A 17,181-nucleotide genomic window follows, 5' to 3' on the forward strand; every position below is an offset into this window, starting at 1 on the left:
TTTCGTAGTTCAGAATGAAGGGAAGCTGTCTACCTCGTATCTCTGGTTAACAACAGTGCCACTCATTCAGTTATCTGCCTACCTGGTTAACTCAAAGATACAACACATTTTAGAATAGCCACTTTTAAAAGTATGTAATTACAAGGAGAGTTTGTTACCTTTGCTACCCTGGATGACTAGATGGTAGGGAAACCTGAAGATGCATTTGATAGGGGGAAAAAGTCAGCATATGTAATACTTCACCTTCCCAAGTGACAGGTTTCAGCAAAGAAGTGATATTATTTTTTTCTCAATCAAAAGAGGGAAGAAATATCTGTTTGGATTTTTTTTTTTTAATTTTAATGCAAGGATTGCTAATTCTCATTAGGATAAAGCCAAGACTTTCTGGCAAAAAAAAGGTAATGATGAGGTTGTGGAAGAATCTGTCAGTTTGGACCTAAAATGGGGTGAAATTTGAGGAAGCTAATTATGGTGAGTTCATTTTATTATGATTACCTTTTTAAGGATTTAACAGTTTTCTGCACTAAAAATAGACCAAAGCCCAGAATCCTTGGAGCAGCAGAAGAGTAATGATCGTCCAAGACTGTCGCTGGGTTTCTTAAATTCTAATTTGTAAGATATAGGGGCTTGGCTCGCTCCTTTTGCGGAGTGATTGTAAGTAACGCTTGCCTTAAGAATCTCATTATTGGAACACGGAGCCATATTTCCTCTGAGAATTCTGGAGTAGCTTTGAGCCGGGGCTGTTCATTTCTCAAGTAATCACGCTGGTGTGATGGAGAGAGAAAATGGCAGCTGTTCGGAGCTCAGGCCTTCAATTTTCTTCAGAGTCCAGTCACTCAAGTGTGTAATTACACGGGGGGTGCTGCAGCGGCGTTGGGCCCTGTCAGAGAACCGGTTTGAGGCTTTGCTCTCTGCTTTTGCCAGTCAGGACAGGCAGAAGCCAACTGGGCTCTGACTTGCTGCTGTTCTTCCCTCCGCACCTTGTCATCCTGATGGCTTCTAACCTGCGTGGATAGTACCCAGACTTCTTTGCAACAGGCTGAGCTCTTTGGAGAAAAGAGCTGTTAGTGTCTGGGTTTGGATGAGTAGGATGGGGAGGAGAGGAAGGGGAGGAAGGTTGAAGATGTGAACCAGAAAGATCATTTTTTTTTCCTTTTTCTTTTGGAATTTCACATTTTTCTTTAAAAACAAAAAAACCCAAATTAGGTAAGCATAGTAGGGTCTATAGGCTTTTGTGTCATTTTAATTTCTTTTGAAATATTAGTTACTTTCATGTTATCTTAGAGATTTGGAAATCAAGAAGTTAATGAAATGACTGAGCTGAGGGCCACCTAGCAGTGACGTGTGCAGCAGGGGTAAAAGCTCAAGAGGTGTTCCTTTCTGATCTCATATTACAAAGGCCAGACATGGCCTCCTCTCTCTTTGACAATGGTCAGGTCCCCCAGTCTCTCCCTGTACCCAACATCTACACTGATGGTGGTGCCTTTACAAGCCATTTGAGTTGTTTGGATTACTCTTTCTGTCGATCTTTCTGTCTTTTACACATCTCATCTGCACAGGGTAGCACTTGATTCCCCCAGCTTGTGTTCTCTGCTGGCTCTCCTTTTTTTGCCTACCTTGGCTTCCTGATTGATAGTTATGTGCTCAGCATTCCAATCTCTGCTTTCTAGAAGTAGGAATATTGCTGGTGTCCTTGCTGAGCTAGATAATGATTTCTGGGGCTTTTGAACCTAGAGGGAGGGATAAAAAAAATTAGGCTTCCATGTGTCAATGTTAGAACTGTAAGCTGCTCCAAGGAAGCCTTCCTTCCCTCCAGGTATTAGTGTAACTTGTCCAGTGCTAACTTGCTTCAAAGACTCTCCAGCAAATTTCTGCTAATGTTTCACCCTATCTGGAAAGCAAAATATAAAGTAAAATGCTAATGTCCTGTCCACTTTTCTCCACTTGGAGGAATATTGTGCTGCAGTTGAAAACAAAGTCTGAAAAATGAACAGTAAGTTTATTTTTTGAAAGCTCTTCTTATATCTTACTTTAATTTTATAGGAAAAGCTTAGAACATTATGTTTACTAAATTCTTTAGCATCCTCATAGCTGTCTAGACAGCTCAGTACATATCCTGTAACCATCTTGATGCTGAATAGTCTTCCCCTCATTACTCATTTCTTATTCTGGTATGGTCCACATGAACATGATACAAACCATGCTTCCTTGAATAATATGAATAATACCATATCTGTGAGCTTTTGATTTGGTTTAACCAGGGAATATTTCAAATGCTAATCAGCATCTTTCCTCCCTCCTCTTACATAACTGCAAATAATTTTGTCCAATGTGTAAGTAAAGAAAAATCTCTCTCAGTAAACCCTGTTTACTGAATAGGGGTGCTATTTACTATTTCTTGTTAAACGTGTCCTGTGACACACTTGGAATGTAATATCAATAAGTCCAGCTGTGACTGGAAGAAGCCAGCAGTCACTGCTGATACTGGGATCAGTGCCTCACTTAGCTGAACAATAGTTAATGTCTTGACAGCATTACACATGGATTACGTTCTTTTCTTTTTAATTGCCTTCAAATCTTAGGATGCTCAGATCAAGTTGGACTATTTTGGGGCTCTTCTGGCAGTTGGTTGCTTAACTTTGACTATGATTTTGACACTTAATGTTCGTTGTATTTCTGTAAATCTGAAATATTCCCTGTGGTTAGCCACTACCCAGGTTAAAAATAAAAATAAGAAATAGCTGGGTGATACCAATCTGAACCATTACTGAATAATAATTTTTACTTTGGCCTACAGATTTATTTAAGTGACCTGTAATCCCAATTGAGCAGATGTGCTCATAAAGTGAACCTCTACATTGAGGAAACACATCTGCTGACAAGTCACCATTGCTACAAATGTTCACCAGGATTACATGTGATATTGGGCTGTCCAACTGTCCTAAGAAAGTCTGTCTATAAGCTAGAGGGCCGTAAACTCACTTTTGAATATTTGTATCTTAGGATGGGTGGTTCTGATAAACATAATAGTCTTCCATCTCTGGTGGTTTCTTTCAGGACCTGAACATTGTGTCTATGTCAAGGACAAGAGAGAGTTGAGAAGGTTACTCTACACATAATTTTCTATTGTCAATCTTTTTCTAAGTACTAATGGTGACAGTGAAAAAATAATATTTGGATGGAGCATTTCCAAATTAAAATAGACTAAGAAAAGTGTGGTTTATTCATATGTGTTGGGTATTGCACATCCCAAAAGGTCTGGTTTCTGTACTTTATCACAGGAGCCCAGGAATTATTGTGAACAAATAACTACTTCCTTATTTTTTCTAATCTCTCATTCATTTTTCTTACAGATACTATGTTCTCTTTCCTTACCCCCTTTCTCACTCCTTTCTCTCATACTAGAAAGATGAGATGAACAAGTAGTTTTTTTAAAAAGTGGTTTTTGCATATTATTTTGTTTTTTTAAGTTAGAACGCAATTTGTAGTTAGGCAAGAGGATAACTCCATTTATATTTATTTAGTTTAATCTCAAGAGGTAAACCTGGATTTCCTTTCAAGGGAAACATTCCATATAAAATATAATATAGGTTGGATAAGTGGCAGGTGTTCTTATTTTGTCATGGTGGCTTTTGTTGTTAATGTTGAGACTTTAGCCTGGCTATTTGCAGAATAGTTGAGTTGTATTATCCAGGACACCTCTTAGGTTTTTAGATATTTCAGTGGGTTATTCTGATGATTGAAGCAAGTACCACAGAAAGGAATATGTTTTTGTTGGGAACTTTAGGTAAAGAGGGATTTAGGTAGGAGAAACTTATCTTGGTTTCCTCACCTATTGTTACCTGTCTCTTCTTTCCTTCTGTCTTTTTATGTTCTTGTCTCTGTGAATTCATATATTCCCTTGAAATTCTTTATTTCTCTTTAGTTCTCAACAAAAGATGAGACTCAGTTGCATTTCCCCTTTGCTTTTATGCTCTAGGATAGGTAGAACAGGTCCTCTGGTCTGTGACTACATGCTCAACTGAACCCTGGATTTATAGTCGCTTTAATAGCAGCTTTTCTTCTTCCCTCCCACTCAGGTCAGTGAATTCCCTGCGTTAAATAGGTGAAAACAATACCTGCCATCCTTAACTATAAATCCCACCATGTTTTTTACAACTCTGGCCAGTTGGAGCACACCTCTGGTTGGTGGACTGGGGAACCAGAAAGTATTTCCTGCTTCATAATGTTTTCTTTCCAGCATAATGGTGTTGAGTACTCAGTAACTATTTACCCTATGACAAGGAAGGTAGAAGGGTTGTAGAAAAATTGTTTTGGAAATGCATATCTACTCCAAAAGTCAAAAATCCCTAACTTTTATTTATATTGCTGTGGTAAAGGACTTTAAAGTGTATCCCTGAGGTTGGGAAGGTTAAGAGTGAAATGAAGATTCTTCAAGAAAAGCCTGCTAATCAGGGTAGGGAGAAGATTAGAAACCAACAGGAAGGCTTTTAGGATCTGGTCATCTTTCATGTGCTACTAATAAAGAGAGAATAAAAATTCACTAAACTATGAAGGCAGTTATTTCAAACTCCAAGTAGAGGGAACTATACCTAAACATATATATGTTGTGTAGGTATGAAGAACAGCCACTGTCACTAGCTCTGTAAACTTCAAGAAGGACAGATGTTTATAAAATTGAATCTGTTTTTCCAGCTTAGATGAAAATGACATGGGTAATGGATGAATTTAGGTAATAAACCAATATTCCACTGGAAAAGAAATATTTTTCTCAAAATATGATAGAGGTTTCTTCTTAATTTCTAATTTTAAGGAGGGGAAGGACCCAACACTGGGTTATATAGTAAGAGCTTGGTTTTTCTCTAATCCACCTGATGATTCACCATGCTTAGATGTTGTGGAATGATCATAGATACTAGATATTGTGTAATGATTTTTGGTACAGCAAGAGCATAAATGATTTGGGGTGTAGAATTATCAGAATATAAGTTGGTGTTTTTATTTAGTGTGTGTTTATAAATGAGTAATTTGTTTTCATGTTTCTGTTTTGCACCCTCCTGTGGCTCTGAACATTTGGTTTGTGGAATGAAAACCACCAGGAGTGGTTCCTTTTGCCTTATTTCCAAAATTGGGATAGGAAACACAACAGCCTTTAGTCCCTTATATTATTTAAAACCTCTTAAAACTTTGAGACATCATCTGTTATTTCTTACTCAGAATCCCCTGACCCCTTTTAATGGTCTCTGATGATTTCTTCTGCATGCTGAAAGTATAATGTTGATTTATAAAGAAATATATTAGGAATTTTGTATCCAAATGACTGAGGGATTTGGGCTTCTCCTTAGCAGCAACTTCCTCTGGGATCTTCTTTACCATATTGTTTAGGATAAAAGTAACAGGAGGTTTGCATTTTCTTATTAACTTAGCCATGTTTACTTTAATTCCCTTTCCCATTTCAAAGTTCTGTTCACTTCAGTTCTTTTCAATGTGGATGTGTACTCTTTTTTCACATTAACAACTAGGATCAGTTGTGTGGCCGAGACCCTACTCTCACTGATGAGCTGCTGAATATCCTCACAGAGCTAACTCAGCTCAGTAAGACCACTAATGCTAAAGTGGCACTTCGAGCACGCCAGGTAAGGACATGTGTTGGTTATCTGGAGGGACGAATGGTTTTCATAGATTGAGCAGACAATGAACTTCTAGTCAGTCACCTGACAGATCATGCAATTTTCTGTGTATGTCTTATTGCCCTCAGAACAAATGTTTTCATGTGGCATGTTTTTTAAAGAGAAAGGAAAGGTTAACATTGAGTCTTTTTAAAACTGGGGTCCTTTCCCATTATAGAATACTATTACTCTTCCCTACCCTTTATAGTAGCCCTGTGATAGTGAACCAGGGCCATGTAGACAAAAGGAAACTGAGGGAATGCAGTAGATTCAATATTTCTTATTTCCTAAAGGGAGCTTAGAAGCAGATGAAAACTTTTAAGTGTACAGGAGAAAACCAAGCATGGAAGCAGAAAGATAATGAAATGAATGTTAGGTGCCAGCAATCATAACAACCTCAGAGAAGTCCAGTTAGTTTTACCCTGTAGGTCTTCATTTCCACTCGAAAAGGTTTCAGCAGGGAAGCTGAGAGTTAGCGCTCCCTTTGTGTGTCAGTGTATGGGCACTGACTAGGGAGCCACATTTGAAGCTGTTCAGTGACCTTCTGCTTTCTCTACAATTGTATCCATGTCACTGAACTGCTCAAAGTTATTGAACCTCTCAGTAACCTGCTGGGAGTATTCAGGTCCTGCCGTGTCCCTGTTTGTTTGTGATACTGTTTTTAGTCTCTCTGCCCCTCAAGTGCATTGGTGTTACATCCTGACACCTTCTCCTTGATAGTAAGTACCTGGGGCTGGCTGAGCAGCTTTTTGTAGTCTTTCTACTTCAGAGTTGCAAAAGGCTAGTAGCTGTGCTGCATGTACCTTCCCCACAGCTGCTCCTGCCATCCCTTATTCCCAATTAACAGCTAGTCTGCAGTTCCCAGGACTAGCAACTTTACAATGGTAAATCACATGCACTGATGGAACCTGATTGAAGCTGTTTGCTCTCCCTTCCGCTTATCCCCCATGGGAAATTGCCCACAACGCAAATCATAGTGAGAGTCAACTGAGATGCACTACATGGTGGCACTGGTTTTATGTTACAGGACCTAGAAGTTGTTTTACTTGGTCTCTGTTTTATCTTTGATGCCTGCACTTACAGATTTATATTTATTGCTTTTGTATCAGAGCTGCCTAATAGGAGCCTAGAATAATCACTCCCTCAGGAACTTATGCCTCTTATTTTGCTCTCACTCTAGGTTCTTATTGCCTCCCATTTGCCATCATATGAACTTCGCCATAACCAAGTCGAGTCTATCTTCCTATCAGCTATTGACATGTACGGACATCAGTTTTGCATTGAGAATCTGCAGGTATATATATACAGCTCTTTTCTCCCACTCTGCACCCTTGTTGTGTTTATTTCCAAGCATAGTTTAATTAAGTAATCAATCAATCAACTTTGATTTTCTGTGTAATGAAGTTTCATGCCTTGACTTTCTAAAATGATTTAAACTTATGAATATCTTTTCATAAAAATGCTGCTAGAATTATGGTTTAGCTTAAAAATCAAATTGGTCTGCCTTGATAGGAGTCCTATTGAAGTCTTTACTTCTTGAGCATTTATCTAGAAAGTAGTCTAGGCTAGAATCAGATGGTAGCACGAATTGATTTCTGATATTTGAATCAGATGTATAAATAGGTAATGGTTAGTCTTCTAGAGACAAAGCTACTTAAATAGTAATTTAATTTTAATTTTATTTTAATGTTTACTATTAAGCTTTGTACAGAGCCAATTTTACAAAAGAGTATTGGCTAATTTTACTCCTAATTCGGAGACCTTGACTATTATTTTTTAAATATCATTTTCTCAGGAATGACTTTCTATTTTTCTACCTGAAAATGAGGATGATGATGTTTATCTAGCCAAGGGAATCTTCAGGCTTTCTGTCAGATTTCCCTTGGAGGAACTTAGGGAAAAAGGATATATTGTTTATTAGGTTCAGAGTTGAGACAGAGGGTTTCAAGTGGAGTTCAAGCCTGTGGTTTACCATAATGGAGAATTGAGGCAATGTCTAGGAAGTTGAGTATAGATATGTGTCAGAAAGGTAACAGTCATAAACACTTACACTGCTTAATGTATAATTCTAATAACTTTACATATATTAACTCTTCTAATGCTCACAACAGCCCTCTGAGGATAGGTCTTAACTGTTTTCCCCATTTTATAGCTGAGGAAGCTGAGGCATAGAGAAAGTAAGTTCATATGGGACACTCATAGACAGATTCTTAAGCTTCACTGAATACCTCAAATGGTAAGTATGCCCATTGAAATTGTTCTCTTCCAGATATAATTGTTTAGTTTGTCTTTTTTACCTTCCAGAAACTCATCTTGTCTGAAACATCTATTTTTGACGTCCTGCCAAACTTCTTCTATCACAGCAACCAAGTAGTGAGGATGGCAGCTTTGGAGGTGAGCTGTTATAGTAAGCAGTATAACCTTTCTCTTGCTTCCTAGTTGAGTTTTTCTGTCTGGTGAGCATATTGGTCCTTTTTCTTTGGCCTTAAGATCAGTTCTTAAGAGTAGAGTCTTTTTCTCTGAAACAAACGCTGAACTATGGTCTTGCTTTTACTCAAGTGTTTCAGCTGAACTAATCACCAGCTTCTGGGCTCCAATCACAGGAAAACAGCTGTCAGCATTTTTCAATAGCCTCTACTTTCCAGGTATTTATTTGAATTCTCCCATTTCATAATGAATTAGAATTCCCTGTAACACAATGAGTGAAACAATATATGGCTGATTACATCATGCACCAGTTTGTGATTTGGGCCAAATAAAATGGATTCTGGTTATATATGTTCTGAATTGTCAAGCCCCTCTTAGGAAATATTTCTTCATGAGAAAGAAAGTAATGACATTCAACTAATTGTTTTAGTTGCTTTGCTTTGATTTTTCTCATCCTGCAACCACTTCATGAAGTAAGAAGAAAATGAGACTTTGAGAGGTTAAGTGACTTGTTCAAATTCACACATATAATTGGAAGAGTTTGCATTTGAACCCAGGTTAATCTGACTCCAGATTTCTGTTTCCGCTGCATCTCACTACTTCATTAAGCACAAAAAGTACAGGCTCTGAATACTGCTGTAAAATTGCCAAGTTGATGTTTTTTTGAAGATGAGGAAAAGGAATGTTTTAGATGATTTAATGTAATATGACATTACTACAGCTCTTGTGGGTTACTTTTTATTTGTATTCCGTGGTTAGAATATAATATGTCAGACTAGGTAAATACCAAGTTTTAAAAATAAGTGTTTTATAATGCTTCCATGCCATTTAATGAGAAGTCTCCTTATATACCTCACGTGCTGATAGAATCTCATGTAGCATTTTATGAGCATGGCAAATTGGCTGTGAATTAAGCAAGGTTGGACTGATAGTTTTGCTGAGATGCTGCCTCTTGCTGTTTCTTTAACTCTAGAGTCAAGTTAGTGTGTTTGAGATATGTCAAATTATGCCTTACTGCTTTTGCTTAGGTTTAGGGGATATAAATAATCTAAAATTGGTTCTGGGCAGTGGGAAAACAAAACAAAGATACAAGATAATAAAAGAGTTGAATTGTACTGCAATTGTTTCTATTTTCTGTCTTCACTCAAGTGGTGCAGAATCAGCTCCTCTCATTTTTTTCACTGCTTGCTTACTTTTATCTTCTGTTGAAATGATCTTGCTTAGTAAGTTAATAGTTGTGGTTCTACATGTTCTCTTTTGCCAGAGATCAAACCATCTGGATTTAGGTTAGTGTGAAAGAATTATCGCGTATCTAGAGTGTCCAGCAGAGACTAGGCTAGTTTTCTTTCCATTTATAGTCATGGGTATAGTTTTAAGACTCCAGTTTTATTAATTAAAGCAAGATACTTATATACAGAATATTGGGACTTCTGTCACCACAGTCTATCTTCTGCATCAGATACCTCTTCTCAAGACTCTTTTTCTTTGGCTAATTGTCTCTTAGTTCCTGTTTTCAAAGTGTACTTATACTGAGGATTGCTTTTTAACCAGGTGTATGTTCGAAGGGCTTATATTGCCTATGAACTTAACAGTGTACAACATCGCCAACTGAAGGACAACACCTGCGTGGTGGAATTCCAGTTCATGCTGCCCACATCTCATCCAAACAGGTGAGTTTGAGCTGGTGCATGCATCTGAGCTCAATCAGGTGCATTAAGGGAATAAAGTGTATGACAATTACATATTTCTTTTAGCTAGAAATTTAGAGCAGAATATGAACAAATGTAAGCCATGAGATAAGAGCCTCTTTTTTTTTTTAAATTTTATTTTGGTATCATTAATCTACAATTATATGAAGGAGATTATGTTTACTAGGCTCCCCCCTTCACCAAATCCCCCCACATCCCCGTTCACAGTCACTGTCCATCAACACAGTAAGATGCTGTAAAATCACTACTTGTCACCAAGTTCACAGTCACTGTCCTTCAACATAGTAAGATGCTGTAAAATCACTACTTGTCTTCTCTGTGTTGCACAGCCCTCCCTGTGCCCCCCCAACACTATACATGCTAATCGTAATGCCCCCTTTCTTTTCTTCCCGCCCTGAGATAAGAGCCTCTTGGTGCCCACTTTTTTGTTTTTTGAATCTATGACCTGGAGAGATATATGGTCTAATTAAGATAAAAATTTAGGATTATTCCATTCATGCCTGTATTATGTCACTGAAGAAACAGTTATTTTCTTTTTAAGTTAGGAAGAATTTGCTAGTCTATTACTTGCTGAAACTTTGCCAGAAAAATACTTTTTTAGCAGTTTAAGTCAGTAATTGGAACGTAAAAATATTTTGGGTGGTATGCTTTTCTGTATGTTTGCTATAGATTAAGGTTATACCTGAGCCACTTATCTCCTTAAAAACAGACAATTGAATTTAGCAGTTGAAACTCAACTTAAATTCAAGTAAATCACTTAAGCCATGCTAATTTAGTTATTTTTCCCTTTCTAACCCCTTTAAAAAATAAAATGTACATATGGAAATTTGTTTCAGTATCGCTTTGATTTTAAAATGAAAATACTTTATCTTGTCCATTGATTTATTTTTAAAGTATTCTGAAGCAGTGAAAACCTAGGAATTACACCCACATGTATGTTCATCCCTCCTGTATTTTTATTCTTTCAGTACTACCACAGGAAATACAAATACCACAGCAATCTTAAGCTGTCCCCCTCCATTTCTTCTTTATGGCCTTTGGTTCTTCACTTTGAAAGCACTGTGTCTTTAGGAATCCTTAGTTACAGACATCGAAATGGATTTGTTCTGAATTGCCACTCACCCAAGCAATAGAAACCCTTCCTAGAGACAAAGAAGTCTGTGCTGAGACTTTTGGCCACTGGATGCCACTGTTGATCCAGCAGAGGTCAGCAGATGAGCAGAGGCATCTTCAGAAAAAGTACCTCTTTGTCTCAGAAGATCCTTTCCCTTCTCTGCCTCAAAAATACCTTATGGCTGGCAGGAAAAGGCATATATCCTTGATTTAGCAAGCATCTCTTGGTACATTTTTGCCTCTGTGGATTTCAGAATCTCATTTTCTAGAAACGAATGGTTGTCCTTCAGCGAGCGGCACAGTACTCATGGCACACATGGGCTCAGCACTCAGTCTTCTTTCTTTGCCTGCATTCCTTGAATAATTGTAGAGAACTACATGCTATACTTAATACTCTTTGTAATTCTCAGAACATTCTCCTTTTCTTCCAGCTTTCCACTACCTCTTCCCTTCAGACAGTGATTTGTAGTCAGGCTGCTGAGCTGCTTTTGATTTCCTTCCCTCCTCATTGCTCCTCTTGTCTTTCTAATGCTCTCCCTGTCCTACTTTTTTATTTGAGGATAAAAATTTTAAAAAACAGTCCAGTTTGGGGAAGGGAAAGTTGACTGGAAAATGAGAGAAATGCTTAACTCTTTGCTAAGAAATTTTATTTACCTCTCCATCTGAAGGATGCAAATCTTGATTATTCTTGATCTATCTTTAAAATCTATTTACTTGTCCCTCTCAGCATCTGAGGTATTCACACCCCTATGGATAAAGATCAGACTTGAACAGAACCATAATCCTGTACTCTCCTCAGTCTTTTTGGGTTGTGTGTATATAAAATTACAAACTGCTGGATTATTACCATTATTATTATTATTGGTGTAGATGTAAAGGTAAATTTAAGGGCCAATAAAGGAGGAAAGATAAAAAACCTTTGTGGAAACCAGAAAAATGTTAAAATTGCTTTAATGCTATTTTAGATCTAAACTCCTTTGTTAGTTTAGGAATATAAAATGTATTATCAGATTTAATCACAAAATATATTTAGTTTTAGAGTATAGCTTACTCAGTTGTTACAGATTTGCTACTTGAATTTATTTTTATAAGATTTTATATTTTCTTACAAATGATTTCATTACACTTTGGAGTCATGGCCTTATTCTGACATGAACTGGTGTACTGCAGTTCAATTCTGTCACTAACCACCTGGAGTTAGATGACTCAAGTTAAGGGCTCAGTTCTTTACAAAATTGTCTCTATTTCAAATGGGGCCACAGTAGGGTTCTTGGGCCACCTATACTTCTAGCCAACTGGCTACAAATTTGGGGGTTCCCATAACCCCCCTCAGGTTCAATATTTCACTAGGACAAGTTACAAAAATCAGGAAAGCACTATATTTACAAGTACAGTTCTATCATAAAGGACACAGATCAGTACCAGCCACATGAAGACACACATAGAGTAAGGTCTAGGGGGGTCCTAAACATAGAGCTTTTCTGTTCTTTCTGTGTATTAGGGTATGTCATCCTCCCAGTGTATTAATGTGTTCACCAACTAGGAAGTTCTATTGAGCTTCAGTGACCAGAGTTTTTATCAGGATTTTATTACAGTGGCATGATTGATTTAATCATAAGACACATGACTAAATTCAATCTCAAGTCCTGCCCCCACCCCCACCCCCCACCCCACAGAGGTCCAGCTGGCCTAAAGCCCCCGACCTTCTAATCACATAGTGGGTCCTTCTAGTGAGCACTCAGCCCATGTCCCATCTCATCTATTAGCATAAAGTCATGTGTGATCCAAGGGGCTCAGAATAATGAAGACACTTCCATTACTTATGAAATTCTAAGGATTTAGAGTCTCCCAAGAACCAGGGACAAAGACCAAATTTTTTATTATGTAAAAAAGCCTGCTTACCTTATAAAAGAACTCTAGGATCTCTTAGTTTTAGCTAGCTTTGAGCCAAGTTCCAGCTTTTTTTCTGACTCCAGTACTTTTATTCTTTCCTATTCTTATTGTTTTGAACAAACAAGCAATAAGCAATATTGTTTTTTTTTTTACAGAAATAAGTTAGAGGACACTTTCTATGAGTGTCTGTTCCATTCCCAGTCCTGTAAAAGCTCATGGGCACAGTTATGTCCACTAACATGTAGATTAATGATTCTCAGAATAATCTATGAAGTATTTTAAAAATACACACACTGGGTCTTGACTTCCAAAATTCTGGTTTATTTTGAACTAAAGTCTGGGAAATCACTTTTTGAAAAAGCTCCTCCTATAATTCTGAATCACACCTACAATTGAGAATTAATACTATTAGATCAACACTGTCCAACAAAAATACACTACAAGCCACATATGTCATTTAAATTTTTCTATTGACCACATTTCAAAGGGTATTAATAGATAAAATTACTTTTAACATTTTACTTAACCCATATATCCAAACTACTATTTCAGTATGTAATAAACAGTTATTAATGAGATCCTTTCCATTTTTCATACTTAGTCTTTGAAATTCAAAGTGTATTCTGCACTTACAGTATATCTCAATACAAACTTGTCGTATTTCAAGCACTTTATAGTTACATGGACAGCTCAACTCTGGAGCAAAAACTAATTAGGACAATCACACTGTCTCCTCTTTGTTTCATGTTAATGGTAGTGCCCCAGGAGGGATTTAAAAAAGAAAAAAACTCTTATTCTTATGTTTTTTATTTTTAGTAGTTAAAGGAATTATCCACACCTGAAACTACAGATATTATGCTGCAATATTTCATGCATTCTTTAAAAATCAATGTGAGAACAGAAATATGAATACATATTATTTAACTTATCAATGCAAAACAGAATTTTATAATACCTTTTCCAGTTGGGGTTAATAAATCAAAAATTCTTGGGGGACAAAACAGATACATTCTTTAACTAATTTTTTTGCATTTTCTTTCTTGGTACTTGGCCTTCACATTCCTAGCCCAGAATTCATTTGAAATAGACTAACTTTTTCCAGCAAGTCCTTAGAAGTATCTTTCTAAGCTATAGTATCAAAGCAAAACCACAGTCTCTTGTTGTGTATGGGGTCACCTGGCAGAATTCTGTTCCTGCAGCTTGTTTTTGACTAGTGATTTAGCCCTCATGGCTCTAGGCAAAGTGACAATGGCAGAATATATTTTTTTTTGTATCATTAATGTACAATTACTTGAACAATATTATGGTTACTAGACTCCCCCTATTATCCAGTCCCCACCACATACCCCATTACAGTCACTGTCCATCAGCATAGTAAGATGCTATAGAACCATTATTTGTCTTCTCTGTGTTATACTGCCTTTCCTGTGTCCCCCCACTGCTACATTACGTGTGCTAATCGTAATGCCCCTTTATCCCCCTTATCCCTCCCTTCCCACCCATCCTCCCAGTTCCTTTCCCTTTGGTAACTGTTAGTCCATTCTTGGGTTCTGTGAGTCTGTTGTTTTGTTCCTTCAGTTTTTTCTTTGTTCTTACACTCCACAGATGAGTGAAATCATTTGATACTTGTCTCTCTCCACCTGGCTTATTTCACTGAGCTTAATACCCTCTAGCTCCATCCATGTTGTTGCAAATGGTAGGATTTGTTTTCTTCTTATGGCTGAATAATATTCCATTGGGTATATATACCACATCTTCTTTATCCTACTGGTGGACACTTAGGGTTGCTTCCATTTCTTGGCTGTTGTAAATAGTGCTGCGATAAACATAGGGGTGCATATGTCTTTTTCAAACTGGGCTTCTGCATTCTTAGGGTAAATTCCTAGGAGTGGAATTCCTGGGTCAAATGATATTTCTATTTTGAGTCTTTTGAGGAACTTCCATACTGCTTTCCACAATGGTTGAACTAATTTACATTCCCACCAGTGTGTAGGAGTGTCCCCCTTTCTCCACATCCTCACCAACATTTGTTGTTTGTCTTTTCGATGGTGGCCATCCTAACTGGTGTGAGGTGATAATTCATTATGGTTTTAATTTACATTCTCTGATGATTAGCGATGTGGAGCATTTTTTCATGTGTCTATTGGCCATCTGAATTTCTTCTTTGGAGAAGTGTCTGTTCAGCTCCTCTGCCCATTTTTTAATTGGCTTATTTGCTTTTTGTTTGTTGAGGTGCGTGAGCTCTTTTTATAATTTGGATGTCAACCCCTAATCAGATACGTCATTTATGAATATATTCTCCCATTACTGTAGGATGTCTTTTTGTTTTACTGATGGTGTCCTTTGCTGTACAGAAGCTTTTTAGTTTGATATAGTCTCACTTGTTCATTTTTGCTTTTGTTTCCCTTGCCCGGGAAGATATGTTCATAAAGAAGTTGCTCGTGTTTATTTATATTCAGGAGATTTTTGCTTATGTTTTCTTCTAAGAGTTTTATGGTTTCATGACTTAAATTCAGGTCTTTGATCCATTTTGATTTTACTTTTGTGTATGGGCTTAGACAATCCAGTTTCATTCTCTTACATGTGGCTGTCCAGTTTTGCCAACACCAACTGTTGAAGAGGCGATCATTTCCCCATTGTATATCCATGGTTCCTTTATCATATATTAATTGACCATAGATGCTTGGGTTTATATTTGGGCTCTCTATTCTGTTCTATTGGTCTATGGGTCTGTTCTTGTGCCAGTACCAAATTGTCTTGATTACTATGGCTCTGTAGTAGAGCTTGAAGTCAGGGAGTGTAATTCTCCCTGCTTTATTCTTCCTTCTCAGGATTGTTTTGGCTATTTGGGGTCTTTTGTGGTTCCATATGAATTTTAGAACTATTTGCTCTGGTTCATTGAAGAATGCTGTTGGTATTTTGATAGGGATTGCATTGAATCTGTGAATTGCTTTAAGCAGGATGGCCATTTTGACAATATTAATTCCTCCTATCCATGAGCACAGGATGTATTTCCATTTATTAGTTTCTTCTTTAATTTCTCTCATGAGTGTCTTATAATTTTCAAAGTATAAGTCTTTCACCTCCTTGGCTAGGTTTATTCCTAGGTATTTTATTCTTTTTGATGCAATGGTGAATGGAATTGTTTTCCTGATTTCTCTTTCTGCTAGGCATCGTTATTGTATAGGAATACAACAGATTTCTGTGTATTAATTTTGTATCCCGCAACTTTGCTGAATTCAGATATTGGATCTAGTAGTTTTGGAGTGGAATCTCTAGGGTTTTTTATGTACAATATCATGTCATCTGCAAACAGGGACTGTTTGACTTCTTCCTTGCCAGTCTGGATGCCTTTTATTTCTTTGTGTTGTCTGATTGTCATGGCTAGGACCTCCAGAACTATGTTGAATAAAAGTGAGGAGAGTGAGCATCCTGTCTTGTTCCGATCTTAAAGGAAAAGCTTTCAGCTTCTCACTGTTAAGTATAATGTTGGCTATGGGTTTGTCATATATGGCCTTTATTATGTTGAGGTACTTGCCCTCTATACCCATTTTGTTGAGAGTTTTTATCATGAATGGATGTTGAGTTTTGTCAAACACTTTTTCAGCTTCTGTGGAGATGATCATGTGTTTTTGTCTTTCTTTTTGTTGATGTGGTGGATGATGTTGATGGATTTTTGAATGTTGTACCATCCTTGCATCCCTGGGATGAATCCCAGTTGATCATGATGGATGCTCTTTTTGATGCATTTTTGAATTCTGTTTGCTAATATTTTGTAGAGTATTTTTACATCTATGTTCATCAGGGATATTGGTCTGTAATTTTCTTTTTTTGTGGTGTCTTTGCCTGGTTTTGGTATTAGAGTGATGTTGGCCTCGTAGAATGAGTTTGGGAGTATTCCCTCCTCTTCTTCTTTTTGGAAAACTTTAAGGAGGATGGGTTGTAGGTCTTCACTAAATGTTTGATAAAATTCAGCAGTGAAACCAACTGAGTATTTTTTCAGGAAAATAAATGCCTTATGTGCTATTTGGATTGAAGACCTGTGTCCCGTTAGGATGTGTTTTTATTTTTAGAGAAATTGGCAAAATACAAGCAATTCCTATTGCAAATAAGTGGAACAGCCTCTAACTGGGGAAAGAACACCCCCTTTCTACCACACTTGGACATTTAATGTGTGGCTGATATGTTTGGTGCCTTTCTATTTTTGTTTAAATTCATTGTAGGACTTTGTATTGCTTGACATTTTTTAATACTTTAAAAAAAATGTTTATTTTATTGTGGAAAGAATGCATAACATGATGAGACCTACCCTCTTAACAAATAATTTTAAGTGTATAGTGTTGATTTTAGGTACAGTGTTACTCAACAGA

General features: G+C 37.1%; 1 protein-coding gene across 12 annotated transcripts in view; it reads left to right on the forward strand.

Moving 5' to 3' along the window:
- The window catches only part of ACACA (acetyl-CoA carboxylase alpha), a 305,940-nt gene that overhangs the window by 177,004 nt on the left and 111,755 nt on the right, over positions 1-17,181 (forward strand). For all 12 annotated transcript variants that reach the window (XM_036911058.2, XM_036911069.2, XM_036911059.2 and 9 more), the window contains 4 exons: positions 5,523-5,636; positions 6,850-6,963; positions 7,974-8,063; positions 9,648-9,766. In XM_036911058.2, the coding sequence (XP_036766953.2) occupies positions 5,523-5,636; positions 6,850-6,963; positions 7,974-8,063; positions 9,648-9,766 (437 nt within the window). The remainder of the gene's footprint in view (positions 1-5,522; positions 5,637-6,849; positions 6,964-7,973; positions 8,064-9,647; positions 9,767-17,181) is intronic.

This window comes from Manis pentadactyla, chromosome 4 (assembly GCF_030020395.1).
Source record: "Manis pentadactyla isolate mManPen7 chromosome 4, mManPen7.hap1, whole genome shotgun sequence".
In the NCBI taxonomy this organism is placed as follows: Eukaryota; Metazoa; Chordata; class Mammalia; order Pholidota; family Manidae; genus Manis; species Manis pentadactyla.